Genomic DNA, 17,366 nt, shown 5'->3' with positions numbered 1-17,366 from the left:
ATAGGATTTTTTTATATTCACCGTGGATCGTTTGCATATCAAAGAGGAGTAAATTATTGCACAGCAGACCAATAACCTTCTCCGCCTTTCTGAGAGGAGTTAACAAAAACAGTTGATCTCTCCTAACGGTTCTCCACAAAAATGTTCAAATACTTAAGGATTTGCAATTAATATATACTATAATGGAGGCTTCAAATGATACATTAAGTGGTCAGATATTCTTAGAACGCATCCTCAACAGCCAGGTCGGTTTTCTTCTTCCTTCATAAAAATCAAATGCCAATTATATTTTGATGGATTTTTGTCCCAAATGAGCATTAGTTATTAGGCATATTCAATTATTACTTGTCCCTTGAAATTAAACCTCGGAGGCAAATTAAACAAAGGGAAAGGTCACTACAGAATAATCCTGCGTCCGGGCGATTATTTTCAAACACCTTGTGAAGTGACAAGCGGGACGTGTTTGTAGCTAAGGGACCTGCCACTGATGTCTGCACACCCACAGCTACCTGTGAACGCGCTGACCCTGGATCGCTGTTTACTCAACTGAAACAATAGTGAACAGGCCTGTCTGCCCGAGACAGCATACTGATACAGAGCCACACAAGCCAACAGCATATTGATACAAAGCCACACAAGCCAACACCTACTTTTATTTTCCAGGGAGTAAAGACACTTGAAAACAACATGCCATCTACTTTTCCATGCAAACTAACTGGCTCTGGGTCAGCTGCACTGGAAGTGGGAAAGTTGGAGGAAGCAGAGTCTAACAACCGTGTTAACACTTTAGCTCCGAAACAAAAGAGCAGAACTTACAAGTCATTTAAAAAATTAAGTGAAATAAGCCTGCTAAAAAAATTAAATAAAAACTGAAACTAAGCTGTGTATCCAGCAAATAAAGACAGAGACAAAGGTCTTGTTACACTTGTTACACCTCCAGAGAACTCTCCTCCCCTCTCCTTCTGAGGGGCCAGCCAGTTTCATCCCCCATAGGGAGAAATGGTAAATAAAATGGTAACTGGTGGACTTCTGTGTCAAACTTCAATATGATAATTACATTTAAGAACATTCTCATTAGATTTAGAAGGGAGCAGTCAAATCAGCTCCCTCCATCAGTGCCACACCTGGTTAGTGTTGTTAAACTTTGAGTTCCATGAATACTACCTACCAGTGGATGCTGTTATTTGAATGCCAAGACCTCATGACAGAATTAAGACAGATAAAATGTAGGCTAGTCATTCATCAGACTAAATGAATATGAAATTTCCAGAAAGCAAGCATTCCTTCCAAAATGGAAGACAGTAATACTTGTACTGAGCTAAACAAATCCATTAACAGGCACATAATTGAGCAATAAAGTTTCTCCTATCTATAGTTTACACTTACAAATTAAAAAATCAGAATGATATTGAAAGTATATTTCTATATGGAATTACTGGTGCTGGGAAGGATCCTATGATGAAAGAGACCAAGGAGAAAACAGATACACTAATTATGTAAAACAGAGAGAAGGCCCTGTAATAACCTTACAAACAACAAAAATATACCTACATTTCATAACCTCCAGAGGAAAAAAGGCCTTCAAAACACTGCTCTCTCTCTACTCCTATACTTTGATATTTACGTACATGCTTAGGGTAACTTACCCAAGGCCAGGAAGCAGGTATGTAAAAGAATCTCCACGACTGTATCACGAAGTGGGTATTTCCAGCTATTTTAACACATACCCCTTGGCCTTGCTACCTTTCTTTTTTCCAGGATAACTGGCCCCTTCATTATAAAAGAAAATGCAGACACAGGTTTAAAAAATGTATGTTGTGGGGACAGTTGACAGATTACTGTTCATGGAACTCAATTTTACAACCCCAGGTATCACTGGCTCAAGACAAACAGAGCTGATCAACCTTTTTTGTCCTTGCACACCCATGCCCAGGTGACTGTGTTCGAGCAAGCAGAAAGTTGATTTAAACCTCATAATGACATCAGTTTTAAGCCATTATCTCTCTGATACAGGAAAAACTGTGTTGCAGTCCAACATGACTGAATTCTCAAGTCACTTGGGGCAAAGGGGTAGGGGAGACAACAGCAAGCTCCTGATCCCCCCAAAGATGGCCATGACACTGGTAGTTCCCCTCACCGCAAGCACCGGACTCCAGAAATATTTATGTTTATGCCTCTTGGGCATACATAAAGGCACCCTTTGGATTTTAAATACGCGTCTTCTAATGCTGCAGGGACTAATCATTATGGCACACTGCTGAGCATATCAATCAGCGCCGTGACCAGCGAATTACCTACCAGTGTCTCTGATATGTTACTGCAGAGATTACACTTCATGCATCACCACATTCATTTCTTTCACATTACACATGAGCTTGTCTTGTCACTGCCCAATTGCCCTCTTTTGGACAGCTTCACTGATGTACTACAACAATGAGCCTTCGCGAACAAACTGAACAGTGCAGGAGCAGAGGCAAAAGGTGAGAGGCTGACGCCTAAGTCCAGTGGGTGTGTCAGAACAGCCTGCCGTGCTTACAACAAGGCGTAATTAAAGCACGCTGGAACGTTTTGCAAGTACAAAGATGCATTAGCCAACGTGCCCTTTGTTTTCCCCCTGGCACTGCTCAGTTACCAACTCTTCTACTCTGACAGCAACGGAGAGGCTAATTATGCATCAAGCAGTTGAGCACTCAGGGCACAAAGGGGAGTCAGGAAAAAGCCCTGGTCTCCACAGCAAAAACACCCACCAACCAGCAAAACCACCCCCAGATGGGACAGAAACTGGCTGTGGTTGACTTGAGAGAAATTCAAATGCAGGCGTGCCTCACTGTTCCACCGGACACCGAAGTTTCTGACAAAGGTCGGTGCCTTATGCACCAACGAAGGGTGAAGGAGGTTCCCCATTTTCAGCCCTCTTCGGAAGGCAACTGAATCCAAGACACCAAAGGCTTCACTCCCAGCCTTTAAGGCTTATGTATACATCCATCCAAACTTATCAGAGCTGAAGGGCCTGGGGGCCGGAGGAGACGGACCAGCTGTAGCAGGGACGCACAGAGATGCATTTCACAGCACAGCTCGGCACTGCTTCTCTCCTCCTTCCCGGTTCAGAGAGTCCACGTGCATTCACTTTACACGTGTAGAAGACTTGCTTAAACCAAGAGAAGGTCCTAAAAACAGCCAGAGTACTTGTTTGTTTCTCATGCCCGACACCCACTGGAATGGCATGTCAATTTTTAAAGAACCCCCAATTTTGGAGAGGAGTAGACCTATAAATGCTGCCTGTTACGATGAATGGACTAACCTGCTCAAAAATCAACCATCAGAGGGAGGGAAAAAGAAAGAAAAAAGAGAGAAAGGCCAACAAAAAACGTTCGTTTTTTTTAACAGAAAGATTTTAATCTTAACTGTTTACACAAAATAAACCTGAATCTATCCCTAGATATTAAAAAGTAGCATTTATAAAGCACGACTAAGATTCAGAACAGAGCAAGTTATATGACATGAAATACAGCTTAAAATGACTAAAAAAAAAAACCTTCAAGAAAATTTGTGATTCCGAACTGAAAATGCTAGATCTTATGGAAACGCTAAGCCCTGGGAGCACTGCCTTCCCCCCGGGAGTGCGCCCCGGGGCAGGGCGGCGCCCTCGGGCACCGTGCCTCCGGGGCACCAGCAGCACTGGAGCTGCACCAGGCCCCACGCGATGCCTCCCCGCCGTCCTGCGAAGTCTGTGCACACTTCAGACGGGATGCGCGGGAACACGCGCCGGACGCCCGGACCGTGCCCGCCCCCGAGAGCCCCGCATCCCGCGGGGCCACCACCCACCTTGCGCGAGGGGCTGGAGGGGCAGCGCGGGCTGGCCCGGCTGGAGCGTGAGGAGGCCTTGGCGCTGCAGGGACAGGAGGTGCTGCTGCTGGAGCTGCTGCATCTGCAGGAGCTGCTGCTGAAAGGCCAGCTGCTGGGTAGCCACCTGCTGCTGCTGCAAGAGACCAGGAGAAGAGCGTGAGACGGCCGCGTCCAAGTACGGTGCACACGGACGTCTGCACACGCACAGCCGCGTCCGGCGTGAGAACGGGCACCCGCGGGGGGCTCCGCGTCAAGCCTGGCGCGACAGGGACCGCACATGTCCTCGGGAGGCGGCCGGGGGCGCGCCCGCTGCTGCCCCCGGCACCGGCTCCGCAGGGGGCAGTTCCTCCCGCAGCGGGGCGGCCCGGGCCGGCGGTCGGCGTGGGGCCTCGGCCTGGGAGCTGCGGGGCACCCGCCGGAAAGGACGCTGGACACGCCGCGTGGAGGGGCCTGACCCCTGGCCCTCTGAGGCGCGGCGGCCGGCTGCCTTCCTCCCGCACACTGGGGCAAGCTCTTAACTACTCTGTTTATCACTCCTGACATAAATAGATGAGAAAAAATCAGACCTTTGAAGAAGAAAAACTTCATCTAATATTGTTAATTAGCCATGACAAATGATGAAATAACATTGTAAATCTTTCATAGAAACAGCCACTAGATTTTAATTACACACATTCATAATTTAGCAAACAACACCGTACTCAACTGTGTCTCATACGGAGACACTGTGGGCTTCAGATGCCTCCACTTGGCTGGAGTTTCAGAAACCCTCACCCCTTCCAGGGGCTTTGGTCTTGGAAAGAAGGGGCTTTACCGTTTGATAAATACCTTTTTGTTGATTGGACAATGACAGGAGGAAAACTTTTGTTGTGTAAAACATCAATACATCATTCCTGTGTTTAGCAGGCCTTGCTCCAGCCAAAAAAATTAATGTAGATTTCCTCAGTAATTATCTGAGTGATAGAAAGATAATACAGTGCAGCAGAACAAAAATAGGGGGAAATTATCTCATATCCTTAATCTGCGAGGAATCAGACCGAGGTGGAGGTCTCCGCCACATCACGGCTAACAGTTGGGAAGGGAAAATTAACCCTTCCCAAACTGCAGTCCCGAAAAAGATTACTTGGGGAAAGAACAAGATCCATTTTCCCAACTCTAAAGTATTACTCAAAGTATCGGGGAGTCTCTGCAACTAAAGGGACTACACAGCCCACGAGAGCTTCTGATGATTCCACTTTACAAACAACTGCATTCACTTAACCTAAGGCATGACCTTGATCCGAAACACCCATGAAGTGTGTGTGGATCAGGACCTTCTAGATGCCGAGTTCAAAGGAAAAGGAAGGTGGCGGCTTCCTTTCCATCTCCACGTGGTTTATTTTACAGTAAAAAACCACCATTCTCATATTAGCAACCAATTTCAGACTCACTACCATGCCACTGAGAAAGTTAATTGAGTTTCACTCCAAAAAACAAATTCTATATCACTAACAACAAAAATTTAAATAAATTTAAATGAAAAGCCAGTGTTTTCATTTTAAGAACAGCATGCTCAAAATGATCCAATTGTTTTCACCCCTTCCCAAGTTATCACATTAATATGAAACCCAATGATAGTTATATTCACGTTAAAATGATTTCCCACTCCTTCAACAGATATTAATTCATGGTGTTTTTTTTAAAAAAAAGAGGGGGGAGGAAGACAAAAACCAACACTGATACATTGAAAGATCGGGGCTCTAGCTCCTCTTGAAGAAAGGAACAGGGTGCTGGAGTTTAGGGAGGGTGTTTCCTGTCTTACTGTAAATGAAATGTTTAAAAATTCTGTATTTATATAAAATGACTGATGGCTTTTCTGTTGTCACTGTAGCCATCCCGAGGAAAGCTCATGAAAGCTGTCCACATTTGAGAAGCCAGGATATAAAAGTATACAAGGCCCATTGTCCAAAGAAAGAATTTAAAAGCAACACTGGTTGCCAAACTGCTCCCCACCCAGTTACCAAACACAGGATACGAGCCCATTTGTTTACTTCTCACAATTGAATGCACACAAAAAAGGTCTCCGTGCAGTCCCCTCGACAGGTCAGTAGTCAGTGTTAAAATGCTCAAAAGCCCTGATAAACCGTGCATTTCGGATCCCCTCCCTGGAGCTGCAGTCAAAGGTCTGTTTTCCTTTCCTCGGCTCCGCCCTACTGCCTAACATAAACTGTCATAACTGCCTGGGACAAAAGGCCCTTTTAAAACAATCAACTTGGCCTACCTCACCCACACAGGATGGGAACTTTGTTTGTGGCTTGACTATTAATTCTGCCTTCTATTATCCACACCCATTCTGTGAGCAGTGGCTTAAATAGCCAGCAGTGTGGGCCTGCAGAGTATCCATCTATCTCCTAAGGAAGGCCTTAGGCCTAACTCAGTGTGGACTACCTTTCTCAAGGAAACACCTTTGAGGTAACCAGGGAAAAAAGCGAGTAAAGGTTCACTGTTCTGGCCAAGCGACTTACAGCAAAGGTAATCAAAACAGGAAGGGGGGGAGGGGAAGAGGGCCTGACAATTCAAAATTATGAGCCACTAATGACTGGGGATTCAGTAAATTAATATACTTGTTCCATCTGTCAACATCCAAGTTCAAACCTTGTTCAAGTCATAACCACCAGTCCACATCATGAAATTGATACCATGTGACTCAATTTCATTGTAGCGCAGAGGACACCACCTGCATGCTAATTTCAGGAGACCACCTCAGGGAACCACGGATCTCTCAGTCACTGATACAACAGGTCCTGGCCAAATCCCCCGGCTCTGCGGACATATCCTGGAACTCGAGACCTGCCCGTGGGCCCGCCTACCCCCAGGATGTCCAGGCAACACACCTCCTGTGCCACCTTGGCCTTCCAAACAGAGGACAAGGCGTGGCCCCTGCAAGCCTACCGTCCTGGAGACGCTGAATGGAACGCCTCACCCCTTGCTCGGAAACCACGTGCTCCCTCCCCGCACTCAGACACCAAGACACCAGCAGCACCTCTGCAGGCCAAGGCGTCCCTCTGACAGCAGCCGCCTGGGAGAGTTAACTGTTATCCTTCTGACTTCTCTCCCTGCCCTCGGGTAGCATCTGAACTTCCACGGCCCCCAGCACGCAGACCAACATTCCAAACCACGCCTCGCGGACCCAGCAAGAGGTTAATCAGAAGCGGCAACAGAGAGGAAAGCTCAGTCCCTGGTAACTGATAAGAATGACAGTGGCAGCCCTTTTTTGTTTGTCTTCAAATATAGAGTTAAAGATCTTTAAAAAACTAAATTTTGATGCCTTTGAAAAGAAAGAAGCACAAAATAACAACAGGGGGTTATTGCCTGCGAGCCACGGGGGAGAAACTCCATAATTCTTATGCTCCCTTTTGAAGGCTGTTAGAAATCTGATTCAAAAAAGCAACAGCAGAAGGGGAAACCTCTTGAGGCTGTAACCATTTCCTGTGATCATGCATAATGTGCTTCAAAAGTGGGTTTTTACCAATTCTGTTGATCAATTGCACCTCCTTCATAGCCCTTCTTTTCTCTGCTGTGTTTACATCTGATGTGACTCAATGACAAGCACTGTCTGAGGCTGTGAAACAGGCCTGTCATGTTGATTTATGGGCGCATCAAACCACAACTTGTCCAAACTGAAGCTCGCAGTTCATTAATTAGAGAGTTGTGACTTTGAAGTCAGCTTTCAGACTGTGGTTTTTAACATTTGGCTTAATTTATATGCTCTTGAATGTGGATCTCTAAGGAAAAAACTGAAATTCCCTTCTTGTCTTTGAACTTCTTTTGACCGCACAATAATCATTTCTTTGTCCAGAGTGATGCCTGCAATCCCAGAGTCATTAACGCGCATTGAACTGCCACTGATGAGTAAGCCCTACTGAATTAGAAAAACAGCCAGCAAAACAAAGCTGGGAGCCTTCCGCACAGTGATATCGCACAATTACATGCCTGCCCTCCCTGTGCCATTTCCATTTTAATTACTGTTAGTCCTTTAGATTTACATTTTAGACACTTTTTAATCTGTTCCCTTTTCTATTATAGCAGCACCCGGTAGCACGCCACTGTACACAGATGTGTCAGCATTTTCATTAAAGCACCTCCTCCGCTGCACCCCAAAACTGCCCCTACTCTGCAGGGGTTTATAGCCAGGCTGCTAAAGAGGACTCCAGGGTGAAAACTTGACAGGGCACGGAAAATGCACCAAATGTGTGTTAAGGGAGGAACCCACAAAGGGAGAAGGGCTGGGTCATTCCCACTGTGCAAATTAGTGCTTCCCGGCCTCCACACTCTGGTGAAGGGCAGGAGTGTGGAGAGTCACCTGGGAAGACTGCTTCCCAAACCAGGGAAAGTGGACACCTGCTTGGGGCCAGGGAAGAAATGTGTGTTAAATTGGACTGTGAGCTATTTATCCAACTATAAATTATGTCATTCCAAGGAGAAAACACTTAAATGAAAAGAATTTCAGTCCCTGTACAAATACGGGAAGTGAGTTACATTGGGTAGCTCTGGAATAGGTAGGAAGATGTCATGATAATGCACAAACACAAAGATACTCCCCACAAATGACTGGGCCTCACGCACCTGGGACCGTACAGGTGAGGTGAACCCCCCAAGCCTTACCATTCAGTGGAGCTAATACCGTCCCCTAACTGGGTGGGGTGCCACATGCAGTAACTCTGTGTACGTCCAAAACACTGTGCACACAGAAGCTGCTGTGATACCCTAGTGCCTGTTAGGGAAACGCATTTAATCCAAGCTGCAGGCTTCTCTAATCTTAACTTGTGCCATCGCAGACTTGCCTTTAGTACTTCGATGTGTACGACTTGCGTGAAAAGTTAAAGCGGGGTTGTGGGTGTCTAATCTCGCTCTGACTCCCTTCCTTTGTTTTTTTGCTAATCCTGACCCAAGGATATTTTTTCCATTGATTTTTTTTTTTTTAGAGAGAGTGGAAGGGGAGTGGGAGAGAGAGAGAAACATAAATGTGAGAGACACACTGATTGGATGCCTCCTGCACGCACCCGACTGGGGGTCGAACCTGCAGCCCGGGTACGCGCCCTTGACTGCCAGTGCATGCCACAGACAGCACCAGCCAGGGCTTGCCCTTTCTGTCTGTCCAAACTCACCACACACCCAAGCTCTCTGAGCTGGAAAAAATAATTGAGTGTGCATCCAAATCAAATTTTACTGAAGGCGCTTCACTTGCCCCAGGAACACCTTGCAAAGGAGCCCTGAAGCTTCTGCGCAGGATCCCCCTTCCCAGTGCCTACTCGAGGTACACTTGCAGCGGTTATAATGTCCCTGTCAGCAAACAAACGGAACCCAGAAAAACCTGTGCGAAAACAGGACCATAACTCTCGGTCTGAAAGCTGAGAACCAATAGAGTCAGCTCAGTTGTGCAATCATTTAAAAGATGAATGACAGTTTAATAGCCACTAGATAGTCCTCTGGGATCTGTGGTTTGAAAGTAAAATATGTATTGTCGGTACCTCTTTAGGCTGTTTTCCAGCATGTTGTTGTTGTAAAAGTTGAAGCTGCAACTGCTCCTGTTGTTTTTTATAAAACTCTTGAAGCTGCTGCTACAAAGAAAAGAGAGGAGGGTAAGTCAGAGGGTAACGCCAATCCACTGTCCCTCTCGGTGCCATACACAAACTGTGATTTGAAAAATAGCATCCTTTTATCTGTAATGGCCTGACCTTTAGATTGAAACTCAATAATAAATTTCAGCGCACACTGACTATTCTTGGCATTATTGTTTGAAAAGTAATCCCCCAAATGAACTGATGAAAAACATACCATTTTCTACACAAACTAATTAAAATAAGGCAAGGGATGACCTTTGATTGCACAACAAAGGCAAAATGCCCTTGCTGAGAGTCTGGTGAATCTCTCCGGCGAAACAGGCACACGCTTTCTAAATGACAGGGCTGGGCCGAGCTGAGGCTGTCCGGCGCGTGCATCAACAGCGTGGGCAGCCAGCCTTCTCTGCGCCGTCCCCACCCCTCACCCTGCACCACCGATCACTACAGTACTGAATCTCATCTTTTGCACTCAGGTGTCCATGAAGTCTGAAGGTTAGGTCTCCATGGTACAATGGCAGCCAGAAACTCATTTTGGCATCAGCACAGGTGAGAGAAACAAAGTCAACTGTGTGCCTTACAATCAGCCAACCCCAAAATGGTTCTTTGTGCTTCAAAGGAAAACTCTGTAAGCTTCTGAGCTGAAACGGGGACTGCAAGAACTGTCCCATTAAACCTGCTCCCAACACGCTCCCCGCTCTGCTTTGATTCACACCATTTAGGAGCCTCTGGGCTTACCGAATAAAAGAATGTAAAGCCACATAAGCCTAAAAGATCTTATTTCTACCAAGTCCAATTACAGCCCTAATCTCAGTCCATCGGGTGCTCTCCAGGCCCAAGCCCTTGTGGCATCGGCAGGGTCTGCCTTCACGTGGACGCAGCGGGTTCTCGGGGCCCAGTCCCTGCTGCCCGCCCTCTGCCCTCTGCCCGATCTAGCGGGAGGAGCGCGGCCGCCCGGAGAGGGCGGCCTGACTGCAGTGGGGCCGGGCGTGCAGGACACCGAGCAGGAGGAGGGGCGGTTACCTGCTGGAGCATGAGAGCCTGCTGCTGCTGCAGGAGGACCTGGAGCTGCTGGGGGCTCAGCACTTGCTGCTGGAGGATCTGCTGCATCTGCTGGGGAGTGATAACTTGAGGTGTCATCATAGCCACTGACACGGGCACCTGCAATGTTAACACAGGATGAGCGGGAGCCAGGAAACGGCGTGCACACGGCACTCGGCCGCGCCAGGTTCACGGCTGTGGCCAGCCTGCCTCCAGAGCTGACCCAGTTCCCACGCACAGTGTACTTATCCGGGGGGATGCGGCGAAGATCCTACTGCATCTACTATGAAGTTTATTTTAAGTAAAAAAGAAACATAAAAAGGAAAGAAAACCCTGTAGCACTGACAGGTGTCCCAGGCAGTCTTACAGACAGACGAGGACTCAAGCCTGGAGTTTGGTGAGACCGATCCCAATTTCTTATTAAGAATGAGTTTTCCGTCACAATGAAGTTAACACAAACACATTTCGTTTTAGAGAAGGCAAAGGGGAGCCAGCACCTCCACAGCTGGAGCTCACATGTCCGCTTCCTCTGCGGATCTCGATTTTAAGGACGGTCAGGAATGCTTCGCCTTGTGGATAACTGAACCTCAGACACACCTTCTGAACTTAAACACAGACCTTCCCCCGACGTCTTTTACCCTTTCTTATTCACCCAGCACACAGATGTCTCAATTCTTCCAGACTCTGCGTGATCCCAGTGAAGCTGCTTCCCATGACATTTCAGTGACAAACAGCTTCAGTGATGAACTTGATAGCATTTCATATTTGCAACTGTTAACACGTTTCTGCACGGGCATCTCTGCAAGGAACCTGCACACGGGATCTGAAAGGATGGCGTCTTGTTCAGATAAAACACTGACACTAAAATGACAGGCTGTCTTGGCCAAGGTTACACAAATTGTATTCAAGCGGATACCTAATGACAATGCTATGAATTCTGCAAGCTTTCGAGAATGTAATTTAGCTATTCAAAATAATCACTGCACTTGTGTCTAATTTGCAGACTACATGAGAACCATTTTGTCAGTCCCCGTAATATAAGACGACTGTTTCATGAAAAATCGCCCCCCACCAAATAAAAAAGATAAGAGGGAAAAAAAACAAAAAAGAAAAGACAAAACCCGTATGTATTCTAACAGTAATATTTAAGCATCTTACTTTTCTTTGGTTTCTAATCAAACATGTGACAGCAAGAAGCAGTAAAGGATATACTTTGTTAGAACGGATCTGCTGTCATCTCATGTATTACAATAAAAGGTAATAGCATGTTTTGCACTTTGCCTGTGCGCCACTTTAAAAAAACCTGGCAGACAATAGCTGATCAGAAGATAAAAGAATTTAAAAATCTTTCAGGGGAGCAGTAAGCAAAAGCGAAATGCAATATTAATTTTATGTAACGTAATGTCTTAATATGCAGTTTATCTTGACTTTTTCACATGATTTGTCCTGTCATTTGCATAGCAAGCTCTCGTTCCTAATTTCACAGTCATTATGCACTGATGTCCCGATTTCTCAGCATCACTAATTTTGATGAACTAAAAATGGTTCCTGAAGGTCAGATTCATGTACAGCGAACACCCTTCGCTGTTGTCGCATGCGTGTTTGTGTGTGAGGATGTTTACGCGCAAGTTTTTCATTGTTTGGAAAACACTACCCAGAACATTTGAAAAATTTCATTAACCCAACTCTGGAAGGTCATCAGCGAAATTCTTCCTATTGCAGTGGGCTTTCAAGTGTGGATGTATATACATTGTAATTTAAAACAGATGGGAATGTCTGAATATTTTTACACGCAAAAAGGGACAGAGGTATATGAATAGATAAATTATCCTTTTAAAGACACTTGGAAGCACAAAATATCACAATGGTTCACGGTGGACTTCCACTCAATCTAATCCAGGGCAAACACCAAGAAGACACTATCAGAATACCTAACCATCTAGAAATTAATTCCAGTTGCTCTACTTTGTCTCCACAGAGAAACAAACATTTTGAATTTTCAATATGTATTTGGGTGCCAATCACTATCTGGAGCTGTAAAGCTAACATATCACAATAGAAGTTTACTTTTCCTTGAGAGTTGCATCATCACACAGGGAGGCTTGATTAAGCAAACAAAAGAGCCATGTTTAAGGTTTCTTTTTTCCTCTGTGTTTCTTGGATGATGTACAATGTAAATATTCTTGAGCCAAATTTCTGATGGTGATGAACAGGAAAACGAACAGGAATAGGGTGGTGTAGATCCAAACCGGCGATGAACACAAATTAACAGTGTTAGAACAGAAGTCGTCACAGACACAACATCGTGGTCACAATTTTTAAAAAGACTATGGAAAGCCTATGCTAGACAAGGGTACAAGAAAACTTTGGGGGCGCTAATGGAAATGCCCTCTATCTTGATTGCGATGGTAGTCACAGGTTGTATAAAATTACCCCAAAATTTTCCAACTGTGCAGGTAAAATGAAAGCATTTTATAGGATGTAAATTATACTTCGATAAAATCAATTTAAAAAGTTAAAATAGGGCTGACATATAGATAATTTTTAAACCTTTACGTACAGCCAATAGTTTCAATCTCCTTTTCCCATATTTATTTATTCTATTTTTGTAGTCGTGTTACAGAACAAAAATGAACTTGGGTCTCTCCTTTTTCCCTCTGCACATTCCGATGGAGGTGCTGATGAGTTTTAAAATGCTTAAAGCAGCGGGCACAGCCAAAGGAAAGAAAGAGGCAAGAACCTGAGTGATCCTCCTCCTACCTGGGGACCGGTCTCCGAATAATCGGAAGTGGCTCTTACATCCTGATGGCCTTAACTTTGCTTTTACTATCTGAAACCACATTTTACACCAGTTAGCTCTGAGCCTCCAAAGTGGACTTGAGCTTAATTTATAAATGTGTTAAAGCTGAGATTTCCTTCCCCAAAGTTTCTGCTCCAATATGTCATGAAAATAGGTTATGGAAAGCTTTAGCAAACGTACCCAAATGGACAGAAAGCATTATGGGGTAGGGAGGGGGGCACAGTTTAAGGGTTTAAATAGTTAAAAATTATAGCCTACATATCCACTCCCTTAACTCCCAATGTCCAAGTTTTTCATGTAGCCAGTCCCCACTAATACTAGGAATCAAAGGGCATGCAGTACCAGCGAGAGGCTATTAGAGCCCACACTTTATTGCCCATTACTACTGAGGTCATTAGCAGCAAGAGTGATTGTACCGGTCTTAACCTATTGATCACTGTAACTACTATCATTTAATCCTGTGTTGAATGTCTGGAAAGCGGCTAAAGGCACACAAGAGAGAGTGCTTTAGCATTGAGAAATATGGCCAAAGCTTAGAAATTACACTTTGATTCATAAAATCTAGCCAGTGGTTTAAATCAATAGTATTTAAAACAGTCATGTGAGTTTTTAACTACAGTGTTCTAATATTTATGGGCCCCTCTTTGAGAGTATTCAGTCAAAACTAAAACTTTTTGCCCCTGATTCTATGCCATTTTCCCTTGCCCTCCTTGAGAAAACCGCCCCCCATTAATTTCTGATTTTTTTGTGTGTGCTACAGGGCTCATGCCTTAACTGGGAGTTCAAACTATTTCTTGATTTCTTTCTCAAATGACAATTTAAATATAATGAAAAAAGATTATATCTGCGATATTGTAACTGTTTGAGTATCTAGAAATGAGCATGTTTTCTGAGTTAACAATGAATCATAGAAGGCAATTTATGAAGACCTAGAATGATTCTGTCTAGCTGCCTTCAGGGATCAGAAATGCAAATTAAACTTGTGGCAGACATTTAAAGAATGCTAGCATACAAAACTGAATTTAAAACACACAAGCTCACGCGCACACACACACACACACACACACACACACACACACACACTACATGATACTGTTGACTGGTACCAACTGGGTGTGGTGGACCCCAGGTGTGCACAAACCTGTCCGAGTGGCAGAAACACAGCTGAGCTTGGGACGTTGGACGCTGCTAGTATGGGCCTGTTGCCACCTTAATACCAGCAACTGGCAAAATGTTGTTAGCACTAGCAAATGCTGTTAAAAGCCCATACACTGCTGTGTAAATTTTGCCGGATGCAGTTCTCTTTCACTTCAAAATGAGTTCATATCATCTGAATGCTACAAGACTATTAAAATGACATGTATTACTATTTTCTTTTATTCCTGAGGGGCATGGTATGTGCTGGGAAAGGGAAAAAATCTTGAAAGCTAACAAATAAAAACACCCATAGAAACAACACTTATTTTTAATCTAGGAGACAATTGGAGGAATTGGGTGGGAGGGGAGAAGACACAATATAATTACTGAAAATAACATGTTATCATTTTTTCACTTTCTCTTTAGTTTACACTCATGTATCCACAAGGAAATACTGCCCAGTACACACACATAAATTTGTACATCAGCTTCTTCCATAATTGCTATGTGTACAAATAATAAAAATGAGAAGATAAAACATTTTAAATACCGTTTTATTCCAATTAATCTGGACTAATCATTTAGAAACTACTTTTAATCTCTGGTCTTTCCCCGCACATACGTCCCAGGACACTGGAGTCCCACACAGGCCTCGGCTGTGTCTGTATAAAGCTGACCAGGTTAGGCAGCGTTACCTGGTTCATCAAATAACAAGAGCAAAGTGAATTAAATTGGAAGGCTCCAGAACATCAAAACAAAACCAAAGAAAATGGCTCCACTAAAAAAAAAAAAAAAAAAAAACAAGAAAAAGAAAAAGAAGAAAGAACTGTCAAATTTTACGGAACCCTATTGAATAGAAGCCTGTGTAGAAGAAACACCACTGCTGCTCCGAGAAAGACAACAGTTTCCATAATTAATAAGGCAATGAATACAACTGATATATTGGCAAACAGAAAAGTTAGGAAGCTTCATCCATCGCTCATGGTATCTAGAAAGCGCGCACACGCGCACGGACGCACATGCACACACACACGCGCACACACACACACACACACGGGCACCGTGCTAGGGAGCTGTATCACAGAGCAAGAAAATACATTTCTGACATAATATTTCAGTCTTAAAAAAATAAAAAAGCCTACTATTCATGTGGGAAGTATAATTCTGTTTCATTATAGAATTCTGCTTTTTGTATAACTCTTTTAGGCTCAGCTATTTTGCCACAATACTGTAAGAAGCACGAAGGCAGGTAATGGTTGTTATATTAATGCAAAATCGTCTAAGCAGCGAGTCATTAGCATAGCTGTTCTCTCTGTAACAATACAACCACCTATTAAAATTTTAGAAAAAAGGCCTCTTTAAAATGCAATTAGCATTTCATTTTTTACCATGTTGTTTATTACATTCTATCAAGAAAAGCTATCTTTCTTTCAGGAAGGATTGTATGGTGAGACTTGCCTGCCAATCAGGAGTTATTTCAGGTTATCAACCCTAATAAGCAAAGCTCTTCCAGATCTTCTTTTGTCTTTAAATTTTAAAGAGCAGAAATTCCTGTTTGTTTACAGCAGAGGAATTAGTGGAACCTCAACTGCTGTCCTCTAGCATCCCCCCCACACACAAGGTTACTAAGTGCCAGCAGAATTGTTTTGGCTCCAATAAATATTAGCTTCATTTGCATAAAAATGTAAAGTTTACATAAATTATACCACTTCTTCCATTAGCAGTTGTTAAATACAGGAAACAAAGGAAGCTAACACATGAAAATAATCATCCAATAAGTACTGATGTTTTCAGCCTAGTAACTATTATTATTATTATTATTAAAATCAAGAAAAATGCAGACTTTTTCCTCCCTCAATCTCTTCCTCCTGTAGGAGGGACGGAAAACAATTTAGCGCACTTGAATCAAAGCTGCTATGACATTTTATATTAAAAACAAAAATCATTTCTTAAGTGCTGCAAATCGGAGGGGAGAACCATTCCAAGGTACCTCAGACAACCACAGAAAAGATTCTTCCATCCACAGATTCTGAGCTCTTGGAGAGAAAACAGGCCCTGGCTAAATAAGTCTCAATCGTATCTGAGACACATACACGGTCAGAATAAAGCCTAACTTGTAGATACAGTTGTAGATCAAAGGATACTATTAAATGCAGAAAAATAAAATGTTTATCTTTTGTCAATAAAAGATTTTTCTAAGACTGAGAATTAAATATAGCTCTGCTTTCTTCATGTTTTAACCAGCATAGAAAATATCATTGGGAGCTTAACTGCAAATACATATATCACACTGCTTCCAAAAAAAGAAACCTTTCACACTAAACAAAAACAAATACATATTACTGAGGTGGAAAGGGCACTATACTTGGGTTGAAACATGTAGGGAGGCCAAAATTAGAGAATTCCAAACCTGGATAAGGCCTTACTTAGGGTGTTATCTTTTTTTTTTTTTTTTTTTTTTAGAATTACAACTTCAGTTTCTCAAATTGTGCAGTTTCGCATGCCTATTTTCAACACCTTCACCTTACACATCACAGTTAAGCCAAGGGGTGCAAATTAGATTCTAATGAGAAAACATCAGTTGCTTCTTTGACAATCTCACCATTCACTGATTTATTTCTAATGAAGACAAAGCCCAACCAAAAGCTCCCTATGTGTTAAAGGTCAAAATATGTTCAAAAATACTTAGTAAAATCCAGGCAAATGGGAAAGCTGTGAGGACACGTCTCATGGAGCGGTGTGACAATTAAGAGTAATTGTACAAAGAGCCATCTTCAGGAGAAAGTATGAGAAATTAAGCTGCCACAACTGTAACAGGTTAGATGAAAAAAAAAAAAATCAAAATTTAATGTATTCTCCCCTGTGTCATCTTGTTTTGTCAAGACATCAAATAGAATTGGGAAGCACAAAATAACAAGCCCTTGAGAAATCAGAGAAACCGA

General features: G+C 43.5%; 1 protein-coding gene across 11 annotated transcripts in view; it reads right to left on the bottom strand.

Moving 5' to 3' along the window:
• The window catches only part of FOXP1 (forkhead box P1), a 540,979-nt gene that overhangs the window by 78,099 nt on the left and 445,514 nt on the right, over positions 1–17,366 (bottom strand). For 10 of the 11 annotated variants that reach the window (XM_081159208.1, XM_081159205.1, XM_081159215.1 and 7 more), the window contains 3 exons: positions 10,470–10,607; positions 9,357–9,446; positions 3,826–3,979 (listed from right to left, as the gene is read on the bottom strand). In XM_081159208.1, the coding sequence (XP_081015334.1) occupies positions 3,826–3,979; positions 9,357–9,446; positions 10,470–10,607 (382 nt within the window). The remainder of the gene's footprint in view (positions 1–3,825; positions 3,980–9,356; positions 9,447–10,469; positions 10,608–17,366) is intronic. The other variant, XM_081159214.1, reaches the window with a different exon arrangement.

This window comes from Miniopterus schreibersii, assembly GCF_964146895.1.
Source record: "Miniopterus schreibersii genome assembly, chromosome: 15".
NCBI classification, from domain to species: domain Eukaryota; kingdom Metazoa; phylum Chordata; class Mammalia; order Chiroptera; family Miniopteridae; genus Miniopterus; species Miniopterus schreibersii.
This window is presented reverse-complemented; position numbering and strand designations above follow the sequence as displayed.